This window comes from Aptenodytes forsteri, unplaced genomic scaffold (assembly GCF_000699145.1).
Source record: "Aptenodytes forsteri isolate BGI_AS27 unplaced genomic scaffold, ASM69914v1 Scaffold81, whole genome shotgun sequence".
Lineage (NCBI taxonomy): Eukaryota > Metazoa > Chordata > Aves > Sphenisciformes > Spheniscidae > Aptenodytes > Aptenodytes forsteri.
In genome coordinates, this window is record NW_008795259.1 from 4,606,798 (window position 1) to 4,630,704 (window position 23,907).

General features: G+C 40.7%; 1 protein-coding gene across 1 annotated transcript in view; it reads right to left on the reverse strand.

Annotated features, from left to right (window-relative positions):
* The window catches only part of MYLK4 (myosin light chain kinase family member 4), a 33,752-nt gene extending 23,310 nt beyond the window's left edge, over positions 1–10,442 (reverse strand). Inside the window, exon 1 of the mRNA XM_009279191.1 lies at positions 9,475–10,442. Coding sequence (XP_009277466.1) covers positions 9,475–10,134 — 660 coding nt within the window. The 5' untranslated portion in view covers positions 10,135–10,442. The remainder of the gene's footprint in view (positions 1–9,474) is intronic.
* Between the last annotated feature and the right edge of the window lie 13,465 nt (positions 10,443–23,907).

A 23,907-nucleotide genomic window follows, 5' to 3' on the forward strand; every position in this document is an offset into this window, starting at 1 on the left:
TGCAATGTGACCGCAATTTGTAATGCAATCGGATTCCTGTAAGTATGTCAACCTCACCATACCACTGAGGACATCAGCTCTGATCAAATACAGTCAGCTGAGCAAATAACCACAGAAACGGCCTCCAAGCTCTTTGATGCATGGGGCCAGATTTCACTTCTGCATTCAGAATTAATTGCAGGCACACAGAGCTTCCTACTAAATATTGCTGTAGTTTGCAGGTGTGAAATACAGAAGCCAGCTTTTGAAAATCCATCTAGCGGAACACTGGACGATGCCGAATAACTGAAACTGCCAGGGCGTTACATAAATTACTACAGTGTTTATTCAAGCACTATTTCTGAGCTCTTACATTTTAATAGCAGATGCAGAGCTCATACAAATTTAAATAAGACAAAAAAAAGAACACAAATGAAACGTTTACTGGTATCCTTCAGAATCAATAAATGTAGCTATTTACAATAAATATAGGGTCAGTAGTGCACTAGAATAAGAAATACAAATATAAGGACTAGATACTGGACTATTTGTAGACCCGTAAGTAGTCTATACATGAGCATCCCAGTTTTCTCCATGTTTTGCTATTTGTAGCGACACGTGACTTCAACTTGTCAAATCTTGACCTGGCAATGAAAACACAAACTTTCGCTCATTATTTCTTCCCCGTAAAGGGTGGGATTGTCCCAGGTTCTCTGGAGCTGACGGAAGTCAACGCATCTCTCCCGGCCGGCTGCACACCATGGGAGGCACAAAGACCTCCCTGTAGTTTGTCAGAGGCACGCGCCCCCGCAATGTCCAACCCCAGGCAGTCGAGCCAGCTGCTCCAAGAGCCCACAGGTCGTGAACACCCAAGGCCATCACGATCTTCTGAAAATCTCACCTGAAAGGTGTGGTAGTTTGTTAATGACATCCATCCCACCCAACTACTCTTCATAACACTCTTCTTCCTTCAGTCTGTTAGCAGTGCTTTCTTAAGGGTCTTTTTAACTTAATCCCTAATGGGATTTTATTTATTTATGTATTATTCTTCCTGAATTTTGGTGACGTGACTTTTTCCAGTCTGTAATTTCTGAATTTATAGGAATCAATATTTCTTAGTGGAAATTATGTCTCCACCTTATTTTTTCCCCTTTCTTTAATGACTTGAATATGCACAACGAGGTTAATGGCACTACAGTCATTTTCCCTATACATACAAGCCAAAAGCTTTCAATGAAGTTTTCATTTTAATTCCACAAAAGGTTAAATATGAAAGGTTGCATTGTGACCCCGCAAAATATACCAAAGCAAAAAGGTGTCTGTACCTACACAAGTTGGTATTGTGTCTTCAAAAATACACTTTCCAGACTTAAACATATTCTTTAATACAGAGTATTGCTAGACCCTAAGTAATAGAGACAGAATAAAAGCCCACGTGATGATAACAGAATAATGTGAGATACTCCAGAGGCTAAAACTTCAGTATAGACCAATGGAAAAAAAAACACTTTCAGAAATTATTTAAATTTTCTTTAGAAACCTGCAGAAATTAAGCAATAAGCAATTATATTTATAAATATAATATATTTTAACGGAAATGTCAAATGCAGCAAGAAATTAATGTTTTTTATAGACATCTGACTCCTTTTTAATGAGTTGTACTTAGTTAAATTCCTTCTTTATACTGTAGCAGTCCTACCCTTGGAATGTTTTCCTAGCTAACTTTCAAATTCTTTTTATTCACAAAATAAAACTCTTTGATTTTTTTTCCCTACTGCAAAAATTTTTGTAATTAATGGCCTCATGAAGCAGCCCCAAACTTTTAGTTAGAGGTCCTTTATCACCCCATCACATTTCATTTGATGTCAAGACATAATTCTCAACTTCAATCAGCCGATACCAAGATACAAAACTTTGCATATGCCTAAACCACATTTCTTACTCAGTGTCTCTTTCTCATGTTCTTAAGATACTTTGCAGAGCTTTATTATGACAAGATATCTTGGTTTTGTGTAAGACCTGATCACCATCCATTTATCAACATAATTAAGTTATTTGAGCTTTGCGATGAATTCATTTCACTAACAGCCAGAAATCAGCCATGGGCTTTGCCACCTGAGCACGGTACTGTGGATGCTCCCAGTACCTCCACATCGGTACGCGGGAGAATGCATCACGCATGACAGAGACCTTGAGGCAACAGCATGCGTGGTGATGCTTCAATACACACCCTTTTATTCCCCCCAGCAATGTAAAATAGTCAGTGAATGTATTTCTGATACAAACTTACAAGTGATAAAAAACATACACATGGGAATTCTGCTTTTACTGGTAGGCAGTACCTCTGCTTCCATGTCATTATTTTTTGCTACACTACACAAACTGCTGGCACCTTCAGGCAAAGATTTTGACTCTTCTATGATCTTTATAGAGCTCCTTGAACTAGATGAAGAAATCATTCTTCTGTATAAACCAAACTCAAGTCACAAGTACCTTTTAATCACACACAAAAATAATCTCTGAGCCATGAGAATCGTGATTCCCCCACTAGGAAATACAAGATAATTTCTATGTGAGCTGCTGCCTTGAAAATACATTGGTAATGAGGTAACAACCTCTGCATGAAGACATACTAAATACTGAAAAATCGCTTGGAATAATACCATCCTAGGTGAGAAGCTGAAGACCAGTGAAGCCAAAGCCTTGTCCATTCCCCACTTCAGTTTTCCAACTTCCCACTCGCTGCACTGGAGAAGCAGTGGCTGTCCTGTTTCAAATGGATGCTTCCTCCTGCCAGGCAGTTCTTCTCAAAACAGGGAGTCTTACAGTGAAGCGTAGAAGAGGCTTTCATGCAAGCAGGCTCCTAACGGAGCCCATGGCCTCGAGTGTGCCATCTGCTATGGTGAAGACACAGCATATTGCACTAACAGTAACAGGTTGCTTTTAAACATCTTTACTTTTGCCTTGAGGACTAGTCACTGTCATTTAACAGAGTCAGCATCAGGCATAAGAAGAGGTAGATTTTTTAACTCCGATCGATCGGTATAGTTTTAATGTCTCTGGAATACACAGAGGCCTGTAATAATGACCAAGAAATCTGAGTCTACCAATCCACCTCCTAAGACCAGAGCATTCAGCATTACCTGGCTTTGACACATCCTTTCACTGCATCTGGGAAATGAAATAAAATCAACCTGTTATTATCACTTCTGGGTTTCTCACCTGAACAAATCAGGGGCACCGTCACACAAACACAACCACTGGAGACTCTGGCTGCTTGTCATACCAACATATTGGACAGCCTCACATCTACCCCTTCTCTGTACTGCTCAATGCCCTCACATGTGTGATGACTGACAGGGTCCCATGTACTTCACAGGTGCGCATGTGCCTCATATGGACCTGTGCCATAACCCCAAAATTTCCTAGGTGCTATTCTCCACGTTTTCCCTATTACCATTAAATGGCTCATCCTCTAAAGTGGGCTCGACTATTGTCACAGTGTGAGAAAGGAGGAAAAAAGTCCAGCTTGAAAGCCAAATCAGTGGCAGATCTTTTTAACAGCAGGCATAAACCACCCATTTGTCAAACTACTCAGGCAATTTTTTGCTATAACATCAGTTAAGTAGCCTCATTGTTAACAGAGTATTTCTCAGCTTTACTAACTTACCTGAGCTAAACATGTAATACGAATGGCAAATATCTTCAGACTTCTTGAACCGCCCTTCCTAAGCTGCTTTTGGGAAATCACACTTTTGGGAGATTTCCAAAGGGTTACGAACTTCAGAAATTATCCCCTACAGCTTTGATGACTCACTTTGAATTGGACTCCAGAAATGCAGGTTTCCTAATAATGCACTTCATTTAACAAGAAGGGGGTTTGGGTGGAGGGAAAAGACCTGGGATCTCTTTATTTCCCCTTTATAGACAGACGTTCTCCTGTGGCACCTCACCTTGCAGGCAGCACCCAGCGAATGGCATGTGGTGGGACTCCTCCCAGGCTTTGCAGGGGCTGCTGCCCAGCCACCCATCACCGCTCCTCCTCACTGGTGCACATGTGCACAAAACCCAGGGTGCTGCCAGGATGGAACCAAATTAATTGCATTCCAGAGTGGCTACCCTTGTCATCAAAAGCCAGTGTGGTGGAGACCCCGCATTCAGTTGCAATGGCACTCTCCTACCAGAGAAGACATTCCAAGCATGGTACCCTTACTACTGGCTGATGTATCTGACTTCTGATAGGGGCTGAGGGGAGTCCTCACCTGAAAACTGAATAAACGGCTAGGATATCCAATGACAAAAGGTGGATTTTAGATGACTGGAGTGGGCGAAGACCTCTTGCCTGAGCAAATCCCTCCTACCACTGTCTCACCTCTTTGAGGAACCTTCTGCTCTTACAGGACTGCTCTCTGATGATCTGCCTTGTCTTGCTCTCCTGCACTTACCAGTTATCTCTTCATCTTCATCATGAGGTCTCTCTAGTTTTGCAAAGGAATTGTAATGGATTCCTAAAATGGTTGCTGTAACACGCAGGCGTTAATGTCATGCCCATAAGCCATCTGAGGTGGTGTGCAGGTATTTAGAAATCAGCTGTGCCTGCTTTGATTCCACATGTTCCTCAGAGTTGTAGAGAGAGCAAAACCACAACAGTGCCCAGGGCAGTATCCTACCCAGGGAACATTGTAGAGCAGACAGCAACTTCAGAGGCTAAATGAAAGCAAAATTAAACAGCATTCTGAATTGGAAGGGCACGAAAAACCTCCTATTGCTGTCAGTAAGGGAGAAAATGGGGCAAAACAAGATGAAAATGTCTTGTCTGGAGAAAACGTACCACTTTTATAGACAAAGTCAGAGAGAGAATTATAACTCTAATGTATTATAGCTCACTCAAAAACTGGAATACCTCTACCAAGAACATATTTAGGTAAAGGCATCAGTCCTGAGGGGAAGAAGAGCATTCCCAAGTATAACAGCAGATGAAGGCGCTGACTGGCTGCATTGCCCAAGCAGCGAACAACCCATCTGCTGAGATTCTGCAGAAAGCATCTACCCTCACAACCACCAAGGACGGCAGAAACTGTTGCAGACAGATGAAAAAAAGAAAATGAAACAATTCCTGCCTATTTGGCTGGAATATGAACAATTCACAGAACACAGCCAATCTGGAGAGAATTTAAATAATGCATAAGGGACCCGTTAGTATTTGTAGGCAAAATGAAGGAATCAGAAGAATGGTTATAGACTGAGGCTGAATGGATCTTAAAACACACATGGCAAACAGCAGTTTCATTGCAGACTCCTACTAAAGCAGCCAGTGAGTTGCGATTGCAGTGCGATACCTGCACAGGAGGGACAGAGGGTTCAAACAGAAAACACAGCTCCCACTGCTGGGGTGTTTTTACTGTGGGAAACAGCCTCAAACTGCTAATAGTTATTAGTCCTATGGCAAAGCCTGTAGAAATGGCAGGAGACTGAAGTTACAGCAACCTGTAGGCAACTGCAGAAAGTTCAACACCGCTTTACGATGGCAACAAAAAGGATTTTCCAACTCTCCAGGTGAGTATTCGCGGGTTAATAGTATAGAATCTCTAAACTGTTTAATTTGGAGGAAATTAGTGAAGTATTATTTTACTCCCTTTCTTTATAAGGGGAAGGAATAGGACTGAAAATGGAGTTACAGAGTCATTTCACAACAGAATTATCACGGACTACTTAAAAAGGTGAATTTGAGGAAAACCTCAAGACTTTTAAAGACCCTTATTGTAGAACTGCTGATTTCCCTGGGTGGTAGTAGTGAGAAAATAACTTAAAATGACAAGTAATACATGCTACTCCTCTCAGCCATGTGGTGATAGGGTCACGCTGCACTCGGTGGAAAATGGCTGGGAGACATTTGGCAGCGCTGACAAAGCATGAAGTGTCTGCAGGCTACACAATATTATAACTCCAACCCAAAGCAGAAACAAACTAACCTCCTGTATGAGGCAGTGGAGGTATTTCAGGATGGCAGTAAAAGGCAGGAAAGCAGAAATTTTGCTTCAGAGGAGAGCGATCCCTGTATTTTGCAGAGCACAGAAAGTCCCTGTGGAGCCTGTGATCTGGAAACTGTTCCAGCTGCTGCTGAAGCCAGAAGAGAGATTACACACCCCAGCTGATTATCACTCCCTCTTTACCTCTCTCCCATTCCCCCTCTTCCCTCCCCACCGTTCTGCCTTTTCCATTGCTCTCTGCTTAATCCAGTTCTGTAAAACGAGCCAGTTAGGGAAAATTAAAAAACAATCCTACCATTAATAAAGCAAAGAGCAGCACCTCTCTAAAGAAGGAAGGATGGGAAGGCAGGTGATTAAGCAGTATGTAAACACAATCCACCGCCTTATCCAATTGTATCCATGGCCACCTATTGCACCACCTACCAGTAACTAAGAATGATTGGATTATTTTGCAGAACGAGGCTGGGGACAGCCAAATATTTGTCAGACAGCTCAGCCATTAGAACTAAGAGGTGGCATTTGCTCGTAGCTGGGACAGGGTGGATGACAAATAGGCACATCATCCAAAATATCTGACCATCACCAGCAGCGCACAAAAGCGGGTACTGTCCTTCCAAATTAGCTGTAGTGAATGGATCACCTTGCTCACAGCCGTAAGGGAACAGAATAGGACTGTGTATGTCTAAAGTGATTGCAGGGTTGCTCAGTGTTGCCATACAGAGTCCACCTAGGATAAAAGAGATGTTGGTCTTACTGCCTGGCGTCCAGCACTTCTGCAGGGTCAGCATTGTTCAAAATTGTCGTCAGGTGGGACTAGAGAAAGTGATGAGGACTGTGTTTACAGAAGCAAGGATTGATTTCTGCATAATCAGGTAGGTTTGTTCATTGCTATGCCACCAGGTATCAGTGGTACATTTCAGGAGTAAAACTCTGCAAGGGTGAGATCCCCTATTTCTCTATTCCTTTGCTTTTCTTTTTGCTTTTGTCACAACAATTTAAAACCTCACTTGTAAATCCAGTTTGAATATGTGGCAGGCAGAGGCACATGCAACCAACTTCACAGTGTCTCATGGCCCAGTCTTTTCACTAACTTGCTCAGAGATGCTGTTCCTACCCCCTCAGGCAGAGGAGAGTCTGCCCTGAACGCTGGTAGATACTGGCTCCTACTAAACTGACAGCCAAGCTCAGCAGTCTCTGCTGAAGGATATCATACCATCTATTATTCTTAATGCAGGGCTGAATTCAAGTCTGTTTTTACTTAAACCCAAGATGACTAAGTGTTTACTAAAGCCAGCTGTTGTTCACAGGATAGCTTGATAATTTTATGATGGTTCTTTACTAATAAATCAAACACACAGAGAGGAAGGTAATGACAAGCTAACATATGTATGCTATCTCATAAAACAAACAAAATATTAACAATGTAATAACATAACCAGCGTGATTCCAGACATGCTCGTGCTGCCTTTCCTAAGCCCTCATGCTAGACAAGCTCCTACCAAGTCCACTCAACGTCACCAAGAGTCTGCCTAAACAAAAATGAATCAGTGAGGGGATTACAAATGGAGCTGCTGTTGGAAAAAGACAGAGACTCCGCTCGCCCCTCTCCTCTTTGGGTCTTTGTCAGTAGGCTGCCTCTGTTTCCATCATGTTCAAGCCCCCTACCCTCCACTTCCAGGCCCTTCATTGCTCTGAATTCTCCACTGGGCACCTGCGTCTCTGCCATCCTGGCTCCCCTCTGGCCTGCCGGGAGCACGACCTCCTCCTCTGACCTGCCCTTCCACTACACCCACCGGCTCCCACAAACTCACCAGCAAAGCCTGCACGGTCCTCTCCTTTCTCTTACCCTGCATTGCTAGCACAGAGAGCCTCGCACCTACTCGGGCCTCCAGGAGCTGCCAGTTCATTAACATCCCAGGCCTGATTCAGTTTATATTCATAAATAGTTTAGATGAATATGTAATTTCACTGAGACAGGTAGAGCTCTACCACAAACTGCAGTGATCGCAGCATTACAGAGATGGCCTGTGGGTCTCACTACGATGGGGCTTTTACAACAGATGTTTTCATTGATGTTTTGAAAAGTAAAAGAAGCCCTAAACTCAGATGCTCAAAATAAGCAACCTTTTCTCATCGAAGTAATGGTACAAAAGAAGAAAACTTCTCTTTTGTTAAAACTCCTTTATTGAAACCAGTCCAACCTGATGTTCAAGAAGGGCCTGTAAATACCACTTTTGTTGTCAGTCTCCTTTGGCAGGGGAGCAACGTTTCCCTTCAGTTAATGATGCTCTGGAAACAGGGCTGCACATTTTATATCCTTACATAGTGGCAGATCAGCCAGTCCAGCTGACAGAGCTTTACAAGATGCTCCTCTGCTGCTACTCAGCACTGACTGCTATTTTTATAGTTTCCTATGATGGCTCAAATGCTTCTTTGTCTACCTGAGAAGAGGGGCTGCCTAAGAGTAACCAAGCTGAAAAGCACCTGGTTTGCTGACCAGACCAGTCTGAGTAATATTGGGTGCTTCTTTTTTCAAGGAATGCCATTTCCAATAATATCTTCACATGATGTTTTTCCTGCTCAAAAACTTCAGAAAAACAAACTCAAGAGTTACTCTTTAAATGTATCAAAAAGTAAAGCCTGTATGTGACTTTTTTGGAGAAAAAAAAAGCAGAAAAGAATACGAAAGGTAACCTTTTTGGTTCACTGTAGGTTAACTAAATATCAACACACTTTGTCAGAAGAAATTCCTTAATTTTCTAATGCTACTGGGCTTCTTTACCAAACAAAGAATAGTTAAACTACCTTACAAGAGCCTATTATAATCAATCGAGCCTTTCAAGAGATTTTTGTGGTCTTTTAATCTGACCTGTAAAGAACAGGACAAAATTCCTGTTACGGTGATACAGGCGTTTTTTCCCCCGAGGAAGTTTACACAAGCCACAGCTCCAGTTACGGTAACCCTACCTCAGATCCCCGTTTAGAAGTCCCCCCCTCCCCACCAATGTCAGCAGAAATACCAGATCAGAACAGCACACTTAAGTTGTTCTTTGAAATAAAGGACATACGTAGGTACATGCCCTGACCCAAGAAGGATTTTTACCAGTTTCACTAAGCTCTAGACCCCATTGCATACAACATGACTGCTGCAACTTGATTCCCCCAGATAATTATAAATCCAGAGGAGATCATAGTAAAACGTATGGCCAGGACCCAAGCCTCCTGAAGTCTGTGTCAATCTTTGTCACCCATGTCAGTGACCCCTAGTTATGTTTTACAACTGTAAAGAAATCATTAGAAAAAAAATTATGGTATTTATCACTCAGTAGATTTTCTATATCCTTTGCATTGAAACTTGCTCAGTTTGTTCTAATACTTTTCATTTTTAGAGCATATTCGTTGTTCTTTCTTAAATGTTAACGAAATGAAAAAGCTAAGCATATAGCAGAACATACCCGTAGCTTGCAATGATTCCTGACAAGACGAAACACAAACCTGGGCTCACCTTTTCACTTTTCTTCCTGAGCAGGGCATCAGCTGTTGTCTCTGAGAAAATGTGCATCCTAAAAAGATGTCCAGCTTCTTTTGTATAATCACCTGCCTTGCAAAGTTTACGTTTTTGAACATGGTGTTTTACACTTGAATTATGAATTACTAATGTTTTAACCATCTCAACCAGAGGCCCTACAAACTTCTGTAGTCCAGAAACACTTTGTTCCAGTCCATCCAGTCTTTTAACCTGCCGCTCTGCATTCCTGTTTATATCAGAAAGAGATTTTTCCATTCTAAGGCAAAGCCTCTTCATTTCATTACTTCTCAGACTTTTGTTTCTTTCCATCCTTGATCCAGGTTCAGATGTTTCCGCCTTTGCAATCTCAATGTCTTTTTCAATGCAACAGATGTCTTGGGAAACACTGTTAAGCTTCTTAAGGACATTGTCTTGCAGAGTCAACAGCTTGTCTATTTTCTGTTCAAGGGAGGCAAACTTCATATCCATGATGTTAAAACTTTCAGATGTGCTGACATCACTGCTTGCAACATGAAGAATTTGGGGGGGGTCCATTCCGTTATCAGGCCTTTGGTTTTGCAAAGCATTTGGATCGAATATTTTGGCCAAGTTGTTGACCATAGATGTAGAAGAGCTCTGCCTGCTGGATGTGGTCATTTTGCTGGGTTGGGTAGGGGAAGGAAACGCTCTGATGATCAGCTGCTCGAGGACAATATCAGTTGCAAAGGCTTCCCATCCAGACTGCTCAGATATACAGCCAAGTTTGGCAACTCCAGCTCAACTAATTTATGAACTACTCTCATATATTGACTAGAACAGAGGAAAGAGACACCCAAATTATTTAGGAAGAAAAATGCCTTTGATCCATTCTTTTTTTTTAATATATATATATGTATCTGTTTCCAAATGAAGTGAATCTAGAGATGCGCATCCTAAATGCACTCGGTTCAGTGACATCAGCCCTAGCAGGGACTGAACTATTTGCACTCCAATGGAATTTGACAGCAAAAAGGCTATGCGATACGTGAGACGTCTCTAAGGGTAGAGACACTTTGGCAGTGGTGTTGTTGCTTTTCAAAAGCCTAGTATGTAATGTGATCGCTGCTCTGAAGAGAATAAGGGTCCTTACAGGGACCTTAAATGTGGCTGCTTGAAATTACTATGTCTTAAGGAGAGCTTTTCAGATTAAAACCTCTATTGCTTGAAAAGCCTGTTATGCTAGGCAGGAAGTCAATAGAGTTATTAAAAAACAATACATTAAAGAAAGTAAAAGAAGGAGGAGACACTGGAATGCAGATACTTGAAAAAATCAGAGCTCCTTTCTCTACCCTATATTTCAGCTACCACATAGCCAGCTCTTTACACACAAGCAATTTTCTTTATAGCTGATATCTTAATTTACTTCTGTATTTATCGAGACTGTACTGATTTGCCACAAATTAAGAGGCTCTTATGTTTTACTACGATCTGGTCATACAAATTCCAAAATACAAAGTTTGATAGAGAGACTCAGTTCTTTGCTTTATTTGTCTGCCAGTAAAAGTCTCAAAACCAGTGATTAATATTCATAACTCAAACAGTTTGTTTAAGTTTTGCTTTTGCAAAAGGCCTTCATTTCTTTCAGAAAGACAACATTGGACAAAGAGGAAACGTCATGACTGGGAACAGGATTCCCCTAGGTGTAGGTCTGATTTATTGAACATTTTTCATGTTGGTTAGAAAAATAAAAACAGAATCAAAAAGAAAGAATAAAACCAGAACTTCTCATCTCAAGCCAACGATATTCCACATGAGCAAGACGCAAATCAGTATGGATCACCTTGATGGAAAAAGGCTGCCTCTGAAATACAAAGAAAAGGATACCTTGGACAAATGACTGTCATAGATTGACCACACATAGGTCAGTCTGCACTTGTGCTGTACCTCTTACAGAAATCAACAGATAAAGTCAGCCAGCTGGTTGTAAAACAGCCAGACTGCTGCTCTACTCAAAGGATCAAGAGCTTCTTTTGTGATCCCAGTGAATTATTTCTTTTGCCAACCTCAGTTTCTCCATCTTTTAAATGGGGAGTGTGAGGGATAATTAGGTAAAGTACGTAGTGATTTCTGCATATCTAACACACTAAATAGCCTTTCAAAATTGCATCTGTTCACTAAATGAAGAATATGAAAGGTCTTCTCTTTATTTTTAGGTGCCAAAGATGTTTTTTAGAGTCAATCACAGCTGAAGTTTTCAAAAGTTTCCAAAGGCATTCTCCCACAGTCATTTATGAATCAACACATAGTCGGTGTTGATAAGCTAATTCAGGAGCTTGTTCTCCAGTTACCACAGGTTAATAACGGAAAAAAGTTCCTAGGTACATTTGTCACCTTCTGAGAGCAGCGTGTTACTGTGAGTGAAAGGTGAACTGTGTCCATGCATGACCGTAAAACATGGACTGAAATCTCTTCTTTACATAACAGACAGTACCAAGAGGTGACCACCATGTGTTATTGTGCATAGCATATTCACTGAGCAGATTGAGAAGGTTAAATGATTTTAAAATAGGAAACAGGATAGGAAAAAAAAAAAGACAAGGAGTTTAGGGATCCCTATTTCATGGAAAGAATAATATACAGGACAGCAGTTAAAAAAAAGAAAAGAATACCGAAGCAAAGAACATCACATCACATCAGTTCCAGCAGAGAGCAGTTATATTTGAACCCCTTTGCCTTCTTCCGTTCATCTCTGTTAGAAACATAAACTAAACCCTCCTGACAGTTTCACATCTGCAGAAGCCCCTGTTAGGCACAAACTTCCAGGAGAGGTGTTTGCATGTCTGTAAAATGGCCAGGTTTGAAGAGCCATTTATCTTGGATGAAAGATCCCTGCAGGAGTTCATGGTGAGCTTCCCCCCTGTCCCCCCACCCACTGCACAAAAAAAAGGTTAAAGGTTTATTAGACCTTGCCACCCATCCAGCTAGGACTCCTGCTCTGGGGGATTTCATAGGCAAAGCCTGTCAGCCACCAGGATCCTCTCCAAAAGGAACATTATTTTGTAAAAGCAAGGAAATGATAAAAAAAAAAAAGGACATACAGATAGTAATGGTAAAATCATGTGTTATATTAGCGCGCACAGCCACATATGTTAAACATTTAAATCTGTCCTAACAGTTGCCCAGGGAAACGTTATGTGAAATACCTCAAACCAATACTATAAACACTAATAAAAATTTTAAGCTCTGTGAGGTAAGATCCTATTATCAAGTATCATCTGTGAAGTCCTATTGATTTAATATTATGCCATGACATACAAAAATGCCACACACTTTCAAAATGTAGAAAGCAAACTATAAAAAAATTTCATTAAAACCTCTTCAGTATGTGTTAGTAGTTCTGTCTGAAGCTGAAGTGAACTGGAAGAGAGAACTGCTGTGTAGTGGCTAGAAAGAGGAATAAATGAAAAAAAACTAAACTCGGCTTGCTTTCCGGGCTCAGAAAGCTCTTGCCAGTAACTTCTTCGCAGCTGGGAATCTGTGATCCCTGCCTCTTGCTCTGTAAACTGGAAATAATCTTACATATTCAGATACCTTTCAAGAGTTCAGTGAGAATGAATTACTTAAGGGAAAGACTTCTGTGAAAAATAGTATTCTTTAAAGTATTTGAACATTGCTTTCTTTGTGGGGTGGATTATTACCACAGCTACTTTATGAAATTCAGTAATATTCTATGTAAATAATTTGAGATATTTTTAATAGCCAAATACCTGAATGCACTTTTCCTAGTCACTCTTAGCAACTGTACCTATCAATCATTAACACACAAAATAAGCCCATATAACAGCTTTCTTATTTTCATCTCACAAACTTTAGTGATGAATGGTCATTGGATTTGCCCAGCACCAAAACTGCTAAAAAGTCTGTTGGAGATTAAGGGTATGAGCTACAGCAGTGGTTACCCTTCATGAATTGAAAATAAAGAAACGCAAATGACCAAAATACTGTAGAAAGAAAACAATTCCACTAGTTTTGAAGATGACACAATTCCCCATATGCCTAACTTTGCCTAATACTGCGTTTCAGAATATTACACTAGGTCACTGCACCATGGCGATGACAGTATCAGCCCAAAGGCTGATACTGAACCCTGGGAATTTTTGCACACAGGTGTAACAAACACCTGCACTATATAATATAGTGCTAATCAACTGTGAAAATGGATGGTATTTAATAATCTGCCAAGAGTTTTATTTCTTCCATACAATTGCTGCCCCACTGATGTTGAATCCTTTTAAGTGGCTTTTATATAAAAAATTAACCCGTATTTCTTTTTTATTTCAAGTTCAGTTGAAAAAGGCCCTAAAAGAGCATTGTGTACTTTTCAAAGTATAGAGGCATCTAAAATTTGGAAGAAATAGCAACAAAGTAGCAATGGATAAGTTGCTGCTACTGTGACTTCCACATTTTAACATGTCTGCATGATACATGATACAATGAGCCTGGAAGAGATGTGATAAAACTCTGTACTTTGTATAGACATAGATAAAGGGGCTAAAGGTGAAGATTGGACAGACTACAGAAGTAAAGTCTTCCTTTTGATTTCTCTCTTGAACTCAAACTGCGGTCAGTGTTATTTTCTCTGCACACACAAATATGGAAAGCTGGCTAGCATTAGGAAATTATCACAGACAAGTCTGTTTGCTACCCCAGCTCTGTTAGCTGTCTGCTTCTGAACAGCGAGCCTCCGGTTCAGAGACACCTGGACCAAGCTTTTAGCATGTTCCGACCCAAAGCCTGTGAAGGACAGGAGGACCTCAAGTTCCACAGCATTTGGATGTCAGTCTCATAGGTATTAGAGAAAAACATCTTTAAAAAAAATTATCATAGCCCAAAACATCCAAACAGTCTCTAATCAGTAAAAAGAAGTAATACTTGCTGGTTTTAATTTCACATGACAACTTATCAGTGCAAAGAAAGCCTGCTTTCTGTTTAAAAAAGTTGTTCACATAGTTTTCAGCAACTCTTGGTCCTCTGATTGTACTGCTGAGTTGTTAATTAACTACCCTGCCTTACCTTATCTTCTTCTATTGGACCCACGTTAAAAGGAGGTTTCCTCCCCCTCCCCGCTTTTTTAGCCTGAGTCTTTTCTATTTAGTTCAGTTCAGTTCTTCATATTTCCTAACCATTAAAGGCCCAGACAGAGCACCTCATACATTTATTGCTGCTGGCATCAAACATTATAACCAAGAGCACAAGTGGAAATGTTTGAGTCGTAGAGTCTTCTTCCAGCTTTCTTGAGCTGTAAGCTGTGTACTGCGATATGCTGCATTTCGTGGAAGACTGCTATCGCTGAACCTTATCTGGAGAACACGGTGCCATGTTCATCAATCTCGAGCTGTTCTAGACAAGGTATCTCCAAAACTCCCAAATCCGGTTTGATATGTTACTGCTGTGCAGGCTTGGGGTGCTTTTCCCCCAGAAATAACACGGGGCCGCCTGCCATGCATGAGTTTGCAGCACGTGTATGACGCACACTCCACATTCCAGCCATTGCTCACTCATAAGTGTAAGCAGCATATGTTCTCCTGACATTTCTGTACCTACTTCCTGGCAAGGATCAGGTTTGCATAGGCTATATATTAAGGGCAGGGGAGGAAGTGTGCAATTAGCTCTGACTTACAAGCAGTAATTTAGACCAGGCCACTGTGACCTCCACCGCTGGAAAAAAAGACGTTATAAAACAACCTCCCTCGATCACTCAGAGATGCATTATATGAAATTTTATGCAATCTAGGTAAGAGTGGATAGGACATGATGTACTTCAAGTTATATCCATACTGAGTCTTCCTGCAATTTATTACTAAAACAGTGGGAAGATCTGGAGGAAAGTCAGCTGTCTTTATGCAGCTAAAAGACAACGTGGAGCAAATACAGTTCTTGAACTTGTATGAAAGTTTGTCTCATACATAGAGCTTATTCTTAAAAACTCCCAGTGCTGGAGCTTCCATAACTTCTCTAAGCAAACTGGTGCAGTGCTGACAATTTTCTCTGTTAGAGGGTTTTCCTAAAGCATGATCTAAATTTCCCTTGGTGCAATTGAAGTTGATTTCTTCTTGTTCTATCCATGGATGACAATAACAGTTTATTCCCTTCTCCTTTGCAGATACCTTTTATGTATTTGAAGTTTATTATTGCATCTCCCTCTCAGTATTCTCTCAACTATATAGTCATATTGCACACAAAAATATATTTCAATTTTCTAGAAGTGATCAGTATTGAGAAAAAAGGGGAAAATTTTTCTTGAATATTTTTCTGAAGAAGTTGCCTTCCTATATGAAAAGAAATTGAAGATACTCTGTCTGTGTCCATATAATAAATTCCTTTGTGAAAATGGTACAAGTCAACATGTTATGCTGTATCTCCCAGAAAACAATGTAAGATTTGGCTTTCCTCTGAACATACTGGTTTCCTCTTCTATTAAAAAAATTGCTCAAATCCCTAAAATAAAATCTCAGGACAGATAAAAGAAAACATTGATTCATAAACATACAGCAGGAGTCAACTTTTCGGAAGCTCGGATAATAAAATTATTATCTACTGTTTTATATTTTAATTCCTTAAATTAAGACCTTTTTAAGATTATCCTTATCTACCACTCTCCTACTTTTCTACTGACTTTTCATTTATTTTTATTCCTTTCAGTGTCCTTTTCGTGCCTTATATATCCCTGCCCTATATATCTGGAACTTCCGTGTTCCTCTTCCTTCCTTAAAAATTAATTCACTCCAGCAACCTTGACCACCTTCTTGTCTTCAGCTTTTATCCTACGGTTGATCTGTATTCATCCACTTAACGAAAACTCAGTCATAAACTAAGAAAGGGCAGGGAATATATGTTAGCCTACTTTTATGAAGTTCTAGTTCAAATTCTTCATTCTAATGCTGTATCTTTTACAAATAAGGAAAAAAAAAATCTTTTTCTGAAACTCTGATCAAGAGAGATGCAGATTTTGTTCTCTGATTGGCCATAGAGATGCACATTTTGTGGCTGGACTGGCCATAGGACGTAGCAGAGAAGTTCCAATAATATCTTTCATATCTGAATCATCAATTGTGTTTTACAGATAAATCATGTCTTCGTATTTTTCCTCACTGTGATAGTGGTCATAAACTGTAGACATGCCTAGAAAGAAGTCTGCCTCCTTTAATCATTTGCAAATAAGGTGTTTTGAAGAAGACTTTTATATCATTTACAGAATATTTCTGTAGAAATCTCAGTAAGATTCAAATCGCAATAAGCCTCAAAGAAGAAACAACTTTAGACTTCGGGGAACAGGAGAGCCACTATCTAAAATATTAAAGGATTGCTATATGCTAGTCATGAAGCAGAGAAAGTACTGTACACAGTAGTGCACAAGTGAGAGCTAAAGCACGTCTGCTCTTTCTCTAGTATGCAACAACAGGTCCCTGGGAAACAATATAAGCTTACAGCTGCTCAGCTCTGAAACAGATTAGAAAGCAAGCATGAAAGCTATGAACCAGATTCAGAAAGTCATGCTGTTTACTGAAAGTTCACAGACATCCGTGATGATAGAACAGAAAAACCATTCTCTTCCCCCTCCCCTCCTCCCTCTCACCCTTCCCAACCAAACACGGATTGGGGAATTTATCCAAAACGATACATTTCTACAATCAGCGGTCATGTTGGACTCTTTCACCGTGGGGGCTGAAATAACTGTATGCCTAAGATTAAGTGACATACTGTGTCATAAGTGATATACCTTTATGACTCCCCTGGGATCTGCCCAAAACACTAGTCTGGAACTCTGCTTAAGGTCAGAAAAGGAAACAGCTTTATACAGGGCAGCAGCATACAGCAAGAAAAGTCTGGCACTGAACTCATGAGGTAGGACTAGGGAATTTACTGCTCCACAGGGCTCTCTGCGTGCAACTACTCTACAACCTGTTAATTAATTATGAATTCTGACTTCCTTTACTATATTGTCCCTGGCAACTAAGTATCCTGGAGATACCCTAGTGATAAATGATGAGAGCATGTCCCTGAAACAAACTACGGAGAGATCCCGGTTACAGTTCAGTGATCAATCCGCAGCTGCCATGTACTGGCCTTTTAGATATACTATCACCTTCAAATTTTTAGCCTCTCTGTAAGCGTTCATATGACCACTTTTTGCAGAAAAAAAATGTTAATTGAGATGTATATCTCTCTGTAGAAAATATCTAGATCTTTGAAGATGAAAATGATAATGGAAGACACTATCCATGTTCCGGGGGTGATACTCCTCGTACTCTGGAGCTCTGCAGAGCTCTTTCATGTGGAAAAGCATTTGCACAGGAGAGGTAATCCACTGCAAGTTGCACGGTGCGGCATTTATCCAGGTCAAGCACAACTCACTCACACATGGTGTCCCATGGTTAATGGGTTTCTTTGGGTGAATAAGAACTGCACAGCACATAAAAAAGCCACCATAATCAGCATCTGTCTGCTTAACAGCTGAAGCTGAAGTTCAAAGCACTTCACCATCAAAGTGCACGATGTTCTTTCACTGAGGGTTGGTCTCCACTATCATCATCTCCTCCTGTCAAGATATCACATCAAGAGTCTCACCTCTGCTTAGCTGTCCCAAATTTACTATACTAAAAACAAACCAAACCTCAAAACCCAGAGTTTCTTAAGGCTGAAAAATACTGTGTGATAAATTATCCATTAATAGCCTTAAAACTCTATTTCCAGGAAGCCTGTTTAAAGGAAAATTCCTGACTTTCTGAGGCTAAAGCAGAGGTGTCATAACTCTGAAACAGAGCAATGAAAGAAGTACTGTCTCCAGGTGCAGCAGGAGCTGTACCTCATTTCATCTGCTGGGTAGACTGGTTAAAATCTTTGGTTGCAATCCAAAACTTTCTGGCAGCTAGCATCCTGTATTAAAATTTATAAACCACGAAAGGGCTTTTCTTACAAAAAAGTTAATTCAGGATGGATAGGCTGAAAAGACTTGAAAGGGACAGTCATCAGAAGTGGTTATATGGAAAATTGGATGTAAGTAACACCTTTCGCTCCATCAGAACATACTAAAAATACAGTATATGTAATTTCAGTGAGAAAGGGAAACTGTATTGATTAAAAGATCTTTAAAAGAGCTATGGAGAAGAGCCCCAAAGCTGCCTGGCCTGTTGGGAGGTAGAAGTTTTACAAAGGATGTATTATCTTCTCCAGAAAAAACATGCTGATAGCTCAGCTTCCTTCAAGCTGCAAAACTTAACTACTGTCCAGCCCATGATATCAGAGCCCTGGTCAGAAACAGTGGACATCCTCTGTGGTGGCTGCCCACTCAACAGGCAGTATCAATAGAAAGAGCAGTCGAGATCCATGTGTGTCTCGGCCTGTCACTCTGTGATCAGCTAGCTTTATGAAACTAAACTTTAAAAAGCAAAGGCAATTACCTTTGGATTCATTACGATTCAACCTACTTTCTCTGCTCTAAGAACACTGCAAAGATAACAACAGCCAGGGTAGTGAAGGTCCCAGCGTGGCAACGAGGGAAATGGAGTGCTCTTCTGCTGAATTACTACTGATTCATTTTCACTTGCGGTGGTTTGTTCCCTGCTGCCTTCTACTGTGAGACAGGCTATGGGAGTGCAGAAGTGGGAAGGAAGGTTTGGGGATTTTTGTTTGTTTGTTTGTTTTAAATACCAGTAAACACTCTCCACAGCTACTATTAACCTGTTTCTGCATCATATACCCACTAAGAAATTATTTTATCCTGCCCCACTGCTAAGGCACTGCACCAAAACCAGGAATCCACTCATTCTGTAGGTGAGCCAGGGCATTGGTTATTTATCCAGGCAGGCTCTACTGAAGCAAACATTTTTTTTACCAGTATGACTGCAACCAGAGTTGGAATTAAACAGACTTTAATTAAGTATATCAGCACAAAAAGCTGTGTGCAGAAAATACCTTGACTCATCTCTTCTTCTTCTTGAAAGTCTAGTGTCAAAAAAAGTGAAATAAATGGCACATTCATATTCAGCATGAATGTCAGAATCCAGGACTGTGTAAAAGAAGAAGGGAAAGCACCATGAGATGCATATACTGGAGACCAGTGTTTTTAGGGACGGGGTCATTTGAGCTGATTTTATTTGTAGGGTTGGCTAATTCTGGTGAATATTTGTTGATATTTTAATAGATTGTAACTTGTGGCTGGCAAGTTTCCATAGCATACCTTTATGCTTTAGGGATGAAGAATTCAAAGGAAGTATGTTACATAAAATTTAACTTCTGAGCTATATTAAAAAGCCCTAAAATCCAGGAAGTTAACTATTACAGTTTTTTTCCTCTTTGATCTGTTTGTTTTATACCAATACAAATAGCCCATTCATATGACAGAATGAACGGACATGAGGTAAATAAAGGTCACAGAAATCTTCCTCCCTGTCTTCCTGTCCTGCCCAGGGTGTGCGTGCTAATACCATTTTGCGCTGGTGGATATTCTCAGTGACAGAAATGCCTTTTAGCTACATGTCTTCTTTTGTAGCTATCTTCTTCCCCCTAGAGAGTTCATTCCAAAATGAAACATGGCAAGTTCTCAGCCTGAAAACTTATTGAGTTCATGGCTGAACTTTGAAAGCCATCACAATCACCACCTATTTTTGTCTCCTTTAACCCCTACATATTTCAACTGAATGATCATTCCAGATGCCTGGCCACTTGGCTGTAAAGATTAGCCACATTCAGTGCCCAACCAAAGACATTCAGGAAATGAACAATATCAACAGCCATTACAAAGATCCTGTGTGGCACTTCTTCAATTTTCAATTACCTGATGAGATCTAAAAGGTGCTATGGTAGCTGGCAGGACACTAATATATAAAACAAGCTGAGATTCACCAAATATCTTGTATAATAAAGCCTTTTTGTTTTAATTTGTCAAGCTTTAATAGTTGAACTTGAAACTTCCAAAAATAAAAAATGAACATCAGTCTTGGCCTTAATATTGTGAGAAATTTCAATTTTCCAGGAAAAAAAGAAACTTGAAAAGACTTTTTTTGTATGCTAAACATAGTTATCAACACTCACACAAAAGCTGGGGAGAGGACTCTTGCTGACAATTACCTCCCTTTGCTAACTGAATAAAAAAAAATGTTCAGACCTCACCAACTTCTAAGTCTCTTACAGCAGAGATTTCATAGAGTCTTTTCGTAGCTACATGCAAGCTGCATGGAGCTTGCTTTCCTGGAGGCCATTGAGTCAAGGGAGGACTTTCCTTGCAGATGCAGGGAGTCTGGGCAGGATTTACCTTGCAGATGCTTCTCTCGCCTTCAAGAGCCTGCAGTGGCACTGCCAGATGCACCCCTGCACAATGGCATCTTTTCTCCCGTGCTTTCACTTCTTTCTATGACACCCTTCAGGCAGTCTGGAATCATTTAGATTAGAAAAAGAACCTGTTTAAATGGAGCGGAGTGAGTAACGCAAGGAAGGATGCACTCAATGGGAAGAAACAAAAGTCCTGAGAATCGAGTTGTGAACAGGCTCCTGTTTACCATCCAAGAGGGTCCCAAAAAAAGTGGTATGTGACCAGATGTTAGGACAGTCCATAAGAACTGCGGGAGAAACTCTGAGGCTGCCCATTTGCCATTTTTCAACTTCTCAGTGCTTTTCTTGGGAAGCAGTGTTCCTTAAGGCAGGCCAGGAGTAAAATAACAGCTGCATCGTTCAGTAAAGAAGATGAGCTAAGTTTTTATTTCATAGAAATGCTGCAGCAAAACTGCTTTCAGAGGTCGATGTGGGCATCTGATGAGCACAATGACCCAAAAGACACACAGCTGGATTACAGCGCCTATAACTGAAACACTATTTCCCTACCTTAATGTGCAGGCTAAGTAAAATCATGTAAGATTTAAAGTGCTTGGCCTTTGGGCCAACTGGCTAAGCAAAAAGAGCACTTCCTTTGGCCAGCCGTAGCTTTTCCCAGACAGAAGTTTCTTTTCATAGAAATTTTATCAACATGTAACGCTGGGTAAGTCTGCAGTTTGAATAAACAATAAAGTACACCAGTGTTACAGAAGTTGGCTAAATAAAACAGACTCTGGCTTTACAGATTCATTAATATTCCACTGCTGAAACAGTGTGTTTCAGCCTGTACATGCTGAGGAATTAATTTTTTTTTTTCTTCTTAGGAAAAAATATTTTATTAGTGCTACGCTGCCTGCCGAGAAGCCTCACCTCCCTACCACATTGTATCACTTACACAATTGCAGTCCTACCTCTTAAACCCCTGATTTAATGCAACTACCAGATTTTTCTCTTTTTTTTTTCTTCCAGAAAGTGTGAGGCAGTCTGTCATTAGACTTTGGAGAACTCCAGTAGTCAGCATTATTAAACTAGAGTCCAGAATGAAAGCCTTGTGTTAACAGAATGGCTTAAGAATAGTTTAAACTAGCTCACAAGTTTCTAGAGCCAGATATTTTTTCCCAGCAAGTACAGAAGACCCAAACAATGTACTCGATCTGCCTACTCGAGCTCAGCAGTTGTTTCACTTCCTTGCCAAAATGCACGCATTGTGCTTTCCTGTTGTCACCTGCTCCAAATTAAAATTCAGTTACAGTGCACACCTGCAGGCTACTGAAGTGGAGGCTGTAAGCCTTCGCTAAGTCCATGCTGTGGGATTCAACGTCAGTTTTATGAGGAGGATTTTAAGCTAAAGACACCAGAACTGAAGTACGATCCATTTAGGAAGGAACTTCCACACAGGTGGCCAGAACAGGTGCAAGGCAACCTTTGCTGAGAGTAATCGTGTTTCAGTGTGCTTCACCACCTGATATCATTGTGCATCCAGAAGCATTTCTGACTGCTCTTTGAAAAGTCTTTGGGGAAAAGTTTTGCCTGCTGTTCGTACTTACTTGTGAACTTCTGAAGTGCCCGCTTGAATGTTCAGGTGAAAACAACTGTGCTGCTATGTTATAGGAGTGGGAACCCTTCAGAAGCTGAAGAGAAGAGCGGTCATCCTCTGAACAACTCATGCAGGACACCAGCTGCATGCACTGGTAAACAGGCTTAGTTTCTTAGTGAAGCAGCTGGTCAGAGCAAGCAGTGTCCTCAGGAGAGCCTCAGTGCTCTCCTAGAAACTTGTCCAGCAAAAAGGAAGACAGGTGAAGAGTTTGTACCCTTACCTTTCCCACTTGCCCCATGTAGTTGGCCCAGTCGCTAACTGGATTTCTTATCCTATCTGAGAACAGAAAAGGGGGTGACGATGTTTAGCCAGCATGGTCTGCTTGCACCTGTAACTTCCCTGTGCTTCTGCCTAAGGGGGACTACAGGCTATCTCTAACTGTGCATTGTTAAAATGCAAAGAAACGGAACAGAAATGTTAGGACTCTTGCTGCCTTGTACAGCTGACCACAGTGAACATCCTGTGTTAGGCAGTAGTATAACATTTAACAAAACCTCATAAATAGGAAACTCTGACTTGAAAAAACAGCAGGATTAAGAAACATTATAGCTATGCAATGTAAGAAGACTAACATTCCCCAGGAGCCAGATCTTTTGCATGTCTTGATGTGTTTTCAGGCTAAATTGTTACCTGTATTTTGTATTTTAAAAAAGTAAACATAACATTGCTTAGAAAAAGTTTGTTGTATTTATGTTAATGAAAGATCAGATCTGGATTCCTGCGTGTCTAGTGACTGCTTCTGAGACAGGGAAACACGAGAAGAACAGTCTTGTTATGGAACAAACTCTCCTCTTACCTCAAAGGCCCTCTCCTCTCTTCCCCTGACCTATCCTCATCTGCTCAGTTCTTCTATTTACAGAACTCCATTAACGTTACTCGCTCTAATTTGATCACAAGTTTTTGGGCTCCATACAGAAACCGCCTGGCTGATTTCCATGGCCTCTGCCCTGTGGAAGGGCAGAATGGAGTACCAAAATGGTCCCTTCTCACTTCACGCAGCTGATGGAAGCTTATGTTATAGGTCTTTTTTTCTTTTAAACTCTGTAATATCTTTGGGATCACAGACACAAGTCACACCCTTTTTCCCTTTCCTATTTGAAAGGAAAGCATAGGTAGATAAAGCATTACCGATACTCCTGTCTGGCTTTCCTCTCTTCCTCAGCAAGATAGACAACAATTAGTACTATTACACTGGTTAAAACTCAACATAAATGCAAGGAAAATGAAGTTACAGAACCTCTAAAACCCATAAATCTAACTCTACTCATCTAAAAGATGTTTAGCCTAAGATAGGCATCCTCTGTAGTCAAGGGAGAGAAAAAGCGAGCGATGTCTACAGGACAGTTCAACACCATGTTACAATGGAGGACAAATGGGAAAAAGTGTCCCGGGTGGTACTGCTCTCCTTCATGACTAAAAGAGGAGACCAGCTTCAATTAGACACCTAACTTTTCAAGGGCTATGGGCAGAGAAGACTAATCTCA